The sequence below is a fragment of the Pristiophorus japonicus genome, chromosome 11 (assembly GCF_044704955.1).
Source record: "Pristiophorus japonicus isolate sPriJap1 chromosome 11, sPriJap1.hap1, whole genome shotgun sequence".
NCBI lineage: Eukaryota > Metazoa > Chordata > Chondrichthyes > Pristiophoridae > Pristiophorus > Pristiophorus japonicus.
In genome coordinates, this window is record NC_091987.1 from 678294 (window position 1) to 686327 (window position 8034).

The following is an 8034-nucleotide window of genomic DNA, read 5'->3' on the forward strand; positions in this document are numbered from 1 at the left end:
GGGCGGGGCTAGCGAGCATCCACTGAAGTTTGCAGCAGGAGCTGACAGCACAGCGCTCGGGGGGGGGGAGGTGTTTAGCTGCCCCTTAGTGCCCCTCTCTGGCGCTAAACAACCGAATTTCTAGCCCAATGTTTTTGGAGAGTGTATTTTCTAATCACATTTTTAGAGTGGTTTTAATTGGGTGGTTACCTCACTGCCCTGGGTTCAAATCAGTTCAGTTCAGTGGGATAAAAGGCTACACTTTTTATATGGTCTTTATGGATCCATTGTAAAGTAAGTTTGGGCAATGCTAACCCAGTTGCTACTTGGCTTGAATCCAAAGTCAAAAGCTGCCTTTAGTTTGGCATTGATTTGATGCCTTTACTCAAACCACCCTCGAGTGGCTGATGTGGGACAAGTGAAATGGGAGGTACTTCTCCTGAAATTGGGATTATAACATATTGAACTTCAGTGAAGAAAGCTTTACTCTGCATCTAACTAAAGCAACAGCTAAAAGTTGGGGAGTGCCCCTTAAAGCTGTGCCGGGTGATACCAGCGATAGCTTCAGGGGACGTGAACCGGGCTGCGGGCTAGTTAAAGGCCATGTTCAAAAAATTTTTGCTGGGTTTTTCCGGCACCCTGTTGGCATGGCGATCGCATCGATCGGTCAGCCCGACATTCTACTTGAGTGCCGAGCTGTTGGCACGGTTCCCCCACTTCCCAGTGGTCTGTGGAGGCCCGGTTCTTCACTGCAGAGTTTGCAGCTTGGGCCTCCCCTTTAATGAAGGGGAGAACTTCTCAGAAGTGGCAGTGCTACGTGGCCCAGTGTACAGCGCTGCGTCCCACTCCTGACCCGTCCGGCGCACTACCGCCCCAGAGAGGCAGTGGAGCGCGTTCTTTTGCGCTGCACTTCCTTTCGGGGGCGGTAACACGAATTTTTCAAGCGAGGCGGGACTTCCACGCCTGGCGCAGAACGTCCCATCTCCCGGATGTTACCGCCCTAAACGGGGCACAATGCAATTTTTGCTCATAGATATTGTTCTAACGTTTTGCTTTCATTTCCACAATTAAAGACTTACTAAAGGAAAGAAATGGGTGTAACAACACACCATAACTACTGTACACTGCTTACAACAGCAGAGTGTAGCTCAGTCACAGTTCCACTACATTAGTCAAGCATTATTTCCAGTAATATTCTCATACAATTATATTCAAGCATGGTGCTGCCTAGTTTTGCTATCTATGTAGAGAGGGAGAGAAGATAGCTGTTGTGCACAGTCTGTTCATCTGACTTCCATCCTGCCTGCACGAAATGACACAGGTTCTTATTCCCACCTCAGGTTGAAGTTGAGCAGCCGGTGCAGAAACAGCAGTCCAAGCAGGTCTCTGACAGTGAAGAATGCAGCCTTTCCCAACTGCTGTCCCAACTGGACTCGGGACTCTCACAAGGCTTTGAATCGGCCGGCACTGAATGCCCAGCGACCGGGGAGATGGCCGACAGCAAAAAGAGACTGTCGGGGATCTCATCCATTGACTCTGCGTTCTCATCCCAAGGATCCATATCGCTGTCTTTTGGGAAGGAAGCTGGAGGAATTGGTAAGTTTACCAAACCTTGCGACGAGGTGCTGTTTAGCCAGCCTTGCTGTTGGACTTCCATTGCAGCGGTTCCCAACCCCGAAGGTATGGACTCGTGGCTGGGGCATGGCTGCAAGGGTTCCCACTGCCCTCTGGCACTATTCACCATCTGAGCCTAGGTTGGGAGTGTTGGCAGGGAATTTGACCCTTTGGCAGTATCACAGCTGACTTATCTTGTCCATGCACGTGTTTTTCCAATGGGGGAGGTGACGGACAGTGATTAGCAGTGGGAACGTTACCTGTTTTGGTTTGTCCCCCTCCGCCCCCCCATCCCCCCCCACCCCCCCTCCGCCCCCCCCTTGCTTAGCCTGGAAGTCCTCAGAGCCATTTGTGTCACCCAATGACCTTAGTGCAAATAAAAATGGCCAGGAATCAAGCTGGGAACCTTCTCCTTTGTGTGGCTCGGTACCACACCCGGAGGTGCACTCACCCACCAAGCCATCATGGGTGCTTAAGCTGTAAATCTGAATGAACCCTAAGGGTAGAAATTCATTGTTTTCATAGCCACCCAATCGGGCAGGTTTGGTATTTGGCCAACAACATTACAGGAAGGATGTGATTGCACTGGAGAGGGTGCAGAGGAGATTTACAAGGATGTTGCCAGGACTGGAGAATTTTAGCTGCGAGGAAAGATTGGATAGGCTGGGGTTGTTTTCTTTAGAACAGAGGAGGCTGAGGGGAGATTTAATTGAGGTGTATAAAATTATGAGGGGCCTAGATCAGCCATGATCTTATTAAATGGCAGAGCAGGCTCGAGGGGCCAAATGGCCTACTCCTGCTCCTATTTCTTATGTAAATAGAGTGGATAGGAAGGGCCTATTTCCCTTAGCAGAGGGGTCAATAACCAGGGGGCATAGATTTAAAGTAATTGGGGGAAGGATTAGAGGGGAGTTGAGGAAACATTCCTTCCCCCAGAGGGTGGTGGGGGTCTGGAACTCACGGCCTGAAAGGGTGGTAGAGGCAGAAACCCTCACCACATTTAAAAAGTACTTGGATGTGCACTTACAGAGCTGTAACCCACAGGGCTACGGACCTAGTGCTGGAAGGTGGGATTAGGCTGGGTAGCTCTTTTTCGACCGGCACAGACAGGATGGGCCGCCTTCTGTGTCGTAATTCTTCTATGAATCTGTTTTTGGCAACCATGGTTACCGGTGTCAACCGCTACAGTTGGGCTTTTTCAATTGTCTTAACACAATTCACACTGGAGGCATCAGGCCAAATGGTAACACTCAGTGTGACTTTGGTAAGAACAGTCTGCCACTTTGAACTGTGCTGTCTAAAACATAAAACCCATTTAAATTGTTGTTGCTGTTTGTTTGTCTGAGGTGATTGTCATGGCAACAATCTCTGTCGTTAAACTCTTGCCTCGTGACCCAAATGGACTTCTACCTTCTGAAGTGTAATTATTGTAGAACACTAAGTTACTGTGGTTTTCCAGATTATGACGACTATTAAACTCATGCAGTTAAAACTGCAGCATTGATGTATTTTGATCAAATAACTCAATAGTTAACATATTTCGAGTGTATCATTACGTAGGTGCCTTTAATGTTACTGCTCGATATTTCTGCCCATTCATGGTCTATGAAGGGAACTTTTATCCCCTTTGCTATCTAATCTTGTTTCCACTTGGTTGGCGTTTTATCTGTACACTTTTTAATTTCCCGCATAAAGTACAAGCCTTGATTGCCTTTGCTTTTCTTTTCCCCCCAGAGCAATCCGTCTCAGATATACCGAAGAAGAAACTCTATGAAGCCATCATGTCCGGAGATGTTGGAAAGTTGATGAAAATCCTGCAGCCTCAAGATGTGGACCTGATCTTGGAGGATGGCATGAGCCTCCTCCATTACGCGGTTCAACTGGGCAACGAGGAAGCAGTGCGCTTGTTGCTTTTGTACAACGCTAACCCCAACATCGCCAACAAGCGAGGGTCAACCCCGCTTCACCTGGCCGCCGAGAAGAACCTAAAGGTCATCGTGGAGCTGCTTCTGGGGAAAAAAGCAAATATAAACGCCAAGGATGAAGATCAGTGGACGCCACTCCATTTCGCGGCACAGAGTGGCGAAGAAACCCTTTCAAGGCTGCTGCTGGACAGGAATGCCTCGACAAATGAGGTGGACTTTGAGGGTCGGACAGCACTGCACGTCGCCTGCCAACACTGCCATGAGAATGTAGTGCGCGTCCTTCTGAGCCGGGGGACTAACGCCCAAGCCAAAGGGAAGGACAACTGGACGCCTCTACATTTCTCTGCATGGCAAGGCCACCACACCATCACCAAGCTTCTCATCAAGCAGGCCGGGGTGAGTGGGGACGTGCTGACAGCGGACGGAAGAACCCCGCTGCACCTCGCGGCCCAGAGGGGGCAGTACCGAGCAGCCCGCATCCTCTTGGAATTCAAGACCACCGTCAACGGGAAGACTTTGAGCCGGCACACCCCTCTGCACCTGGCTGCCGAAGCCGGGCACACCAGCACCTCCAGGCTCCTGATCAAGCACGATGGCGACATCAACGCAGTGACGGGGGAGGGCTGGACCTCTCTTCACCTCGCCTCCGGCCGTGGGCACCTGCCCACTGTGAAAATGTTGATTGACGAGAAGGCCAATGTTGAGGCCAGGGGCTTGCTCCAGCGGACAGCCCTCCACCTCACTGCAGACAGAGGGCACAGCGAAGTGCTGAGGGAGCTTCTCGGCAGCACGGATAACATAAACGCCACAGACGACGAAGGGCTAACGCCTCTGCATTTAGCGGCAAAGTGCGGACATCTGAAATGTGTTGAGTTGCTCCTGGCCCACGGTGCGAATATTCATTTACACAGCAAAAAGTTTCAGACTCCCTTGAGCCTGGCTCAAGAAACTGGGAACAGCTTAGTCATTGATGCCCTTCAGTGCCTGACAGATTCGGATGTAGAAATATTGTGAGGCGGCTAAAACGCAAGACTATTGGCAACAAAAAAAACCTCAAATCCTGCTGAGTTATTGCCCGAGATTACCGCAGGTGGAAAAGCGCTTGGACTGAAGACTATTTTCCCTTCTCATTGTTGCTCCTCCATTTAATGGGGGTAGGCAGGAAATTATCTCAGGAATTTCCATCAGTGTCTTGAGATTGTGAAGGGCAAGGTGTCTCCTAATCAGATTTCAAAACTGACAGTGTACAGTGTGCCTCAGCATTGCTAAACCCCTCTACACTCTCCTAACCACAATACCTTGTGAGCTCCAATGGATGGATTATCTTTCATACCTTCTGTAATTATCACTATTCACACAACTGCTGAATGGACAGCATGCCGTGCTATCAATTGCAAACTGTGTCTCTCACACCAACCATGTCTCTGATAACGGCCATCCCTGTGCATTGCAGCTATTTACTGATCTAGCCTAATCCTACTGGGGCCGGTGCTGTAGAGAAGCCATTATCTGCCGCACTTTGAATGAGTGGCGCTAATCATTTGTACACGCCTCACTTGCGATAACTGCTATGAAGACAATATTACTTGGTGTGACCGCTAAAAAAACAAATCTCCAAAGACACAAACCTACAATTGCTTAGCAATACCACTGAGCTTCATGGCTTGTGCCGGATAGCAAACTGCTGTCACATTCAGTTTGCATCTGATTTGTCTTCGATAGAGACTCGATGGGCTGAATGGCCTCCTCCCGTGCTGTACTATTCTATGATTATGTGAGGAGGTTGTCTACTAACCCTTTGAGGCAAAGATGAACATTTGATCGGAAGCCTTCATGTGCTCAATAGCAGAGAGACATTATTTTGTCATCTATTCTGTCATCTCTCCATTATACACATTTATACCAGTTTTGTGATTTCTTAGTTGTAGCATTGTTGTGCTTGACCCCAGAATTGCAGGAATTCGCTTTACTGAGTCTAAGTACAATTAGATTTTTTCCCTTTTACCATAAGGAAAGTACTTATGTGGTAGCATGCATGTGAGGAGTGCTTACAATTATTACATATCAAGCAAGTCTATTGACTCTAAAGGCCTTCAACTATATAACCATTCATTAGTGCCAAGGGGACATGAATTCAAATGCTAGATTGCCAGTACTGTATTATTAACCTTAGTGGTCATGTACGATTGATTGTACTTCAATTCCAATCTTTCCCATTTACATGACATTTGGCATTTTTGCTTGCAAGTAATGTAATTTTCAGGAATGTTATCTTTAATAAGTGTTATAAAGGAAAATGCTACCAAAGCGGGGGACCCTGTGTAGATCTTGGTAATACTACCTGAATAAACTGGGTAACGAGCGTTTGGCTTGTTACACAGTTACTGTAAAGGTAGTCTGTAAAAAAGAGACCTTTTGTAAAATTTGTATGGACTCTAAACTCGCCAGTCTACTTTTTCTCTCTCGCATCAATGGCACTTTTAAGAGTTTTTATCTGAGGGAGCAATGGGATTGCGACAATTGACCTCGGAACCTAAGGGAAGGGGGTCACCAGCCACGATTGCCGCGTGTTCTGCAGTATCCCTTGCTAGAAAGTGTGGACGAACAGACATTGAGTGAGGACAGGATTGGTCTCGAATATGATTGCCTCAACTGTCCAATACCTTCCTGTCCCAGGCCTTACATGTAGCCTTCTCCTGGGCAAGGCACTGGAATGCGACCAGCCCTGTGGAACTGTGCCCCACTGGGCTAGGAATTTGGTCAAGAAGGAAAATGCCTCATTTAAAAAAATGATTACGGTTCTGCAAAAACCAAATGGTCGCGATGTTACAAGAGATCGCACCTGAGTCACTGCAAAATCCCCCAGTGTGACCGTGCATGTAAAGGTTTCCTGAGGACCTCAAACTTTAGATCGTCAGAAGTATTTTTCTTTTTAAATTCGTGCTGGCTTCTTCTAACCTGGAGCCAGAAATTTACAAGCATCTACCAATTTGTAAATTTCCCTCCCCACCACCAGCAGCAGTGAACCTGCAACATGACCTGTGGGATGTTTACATACACCAATAAGGCATTGTAGCATTAAAGGAACAAGCTCCATCTGCTCACTCCCTCCCCTCGACTATACACAACCCTGCCTTAGCAGCAGAACAAGACATTGTGGGTCACTTGACGTGACACTTGAAACAATTGATTGCGGAGGAGGGTTGCTATCAGGAAGGAGGCCTGTTTCAAAAACTGGTTGAAAGGATGCCTCTGCCTCTTTAAAGATGAACTTTAGTCTGAATGTTTCCACATTAGTGGTGACAATTCAATGTAGCTTTGTGTTAATGTGAGCAAATGAAAAAAAGGAATCTCCCTTTGTCACGGCCGTTGGTTTGGTGTTTACCTGCCAGTTGTTTAGAATGCTTAACCCAGCAAGTGAATCCTGACTCCTTTTTCACACTTACCAGTGTTGCTGGAGTTTAGCTGGGTAGGAAGTGGGGTACTTTTATTTTGAGGTGTAAATAGTAATTCAACACATCAGTCTGTGGGCCACTGTTTGTATAACATTTGAACGTGTCCCAGGTGGTATTGTTGATTCTTTTAAAGTTTTCAGTTATCTTAATTGCTGTGCGATTAACGGAAATGTGTACGCTTTAGTACATCTTATCAGAGGCAATGTTTGTTTTGTACTGTCGTAGACTACTAATTATTCTCATTGTAACTAACATTGTCATTTCACTAAGACTGCTAATAAAAACAATAATGACACTCCTGGTGCTCTGTATTTAGGTATTTGGTGTAAAGTATCACTACAGCACCCTGGTGAAGCCAAGCATGAAGTTACAAGGTTAGGTCTGACCTGAGTTAGCATTAGCACAGGGTTCCATTAGCGGGGCACTGTAACTGGCTGCAAAGCCACTGAGCAAGGTGGTGGGGTTATTGGGGGATGATCATTATTCAGCCGTGGTCCAAGCTTGGCTGTGGGGTCCTCCATGCTCGACATAGCTGCCTCTGACAATCACTGTCCACACCCTCTCATGTGAAGAAGAATGACCACTTGTGTGAGGAACAGCAGAGGCCTGCCATTGCTTGTGGAACCATACGCGACACCCAAAACTGATGGCTTTAAGGAAGAGAACTTGGTGGGGGCAATATAAAAGAAATGAAGTATTTATATAGCGCCTTTCACGACCTCAGCACGTCCCAAAGCGCTTTACAGCCGATGAAGCATTGTTTGCAGTGTAGTCACTGTTGTACTGTGGGGAAACATCGCAGCCAATCTGCGCACAGCAAGCTCCCACAAACAGCAATGTGATAATGACCAGATAAGCTGTGTTTAGTTAGGTTAATTTGAGGGATAAATATTGACCAGGACACCGGGGATAACTCCCCTGCTCTTCTTCGAAATAGTGCCATGGGATCTTTTACATCCACCTGAGAGAGCAGATGGCTGTGTTTGTGGAAGTGGCATCATCAGAGTTGCCTGACCCAGAAGTGATGCCATCTGAGGCCTCTTCTCTCTCCCCCTGCTGCT

At 47.3% G+C, this 8034-nt stretch overlaps 1 protein-coding gene across 1 annotated transcript in view; it reads left to right on the forward strand.

The window, feature by feature from the left end:
- Nucleotides 1–7262, forward strand: part of ripk4 (receptor-interacting serine-threonine kinase 4) — a 61879-nt gene extending 54617 nt beyond the window's left edge. The window contains exons 7-8 of the mRNA XM_070893206.1: nt 1320–1575; nt 3328–7262. Of these exons, the coding sequence (XP_070749307.1) occupies nt 1320–1575; nt 3328–4532 (1461 nt within the window). The 3' untranslated portion in view covers nt 4533–7262. The remainder of the gene's footprint in view (nt 1–1319; nt 1576–3327) is intronic.
- The last annotated feature ends 772 nt before the right edge of the window (nt 7263–8034 follow it).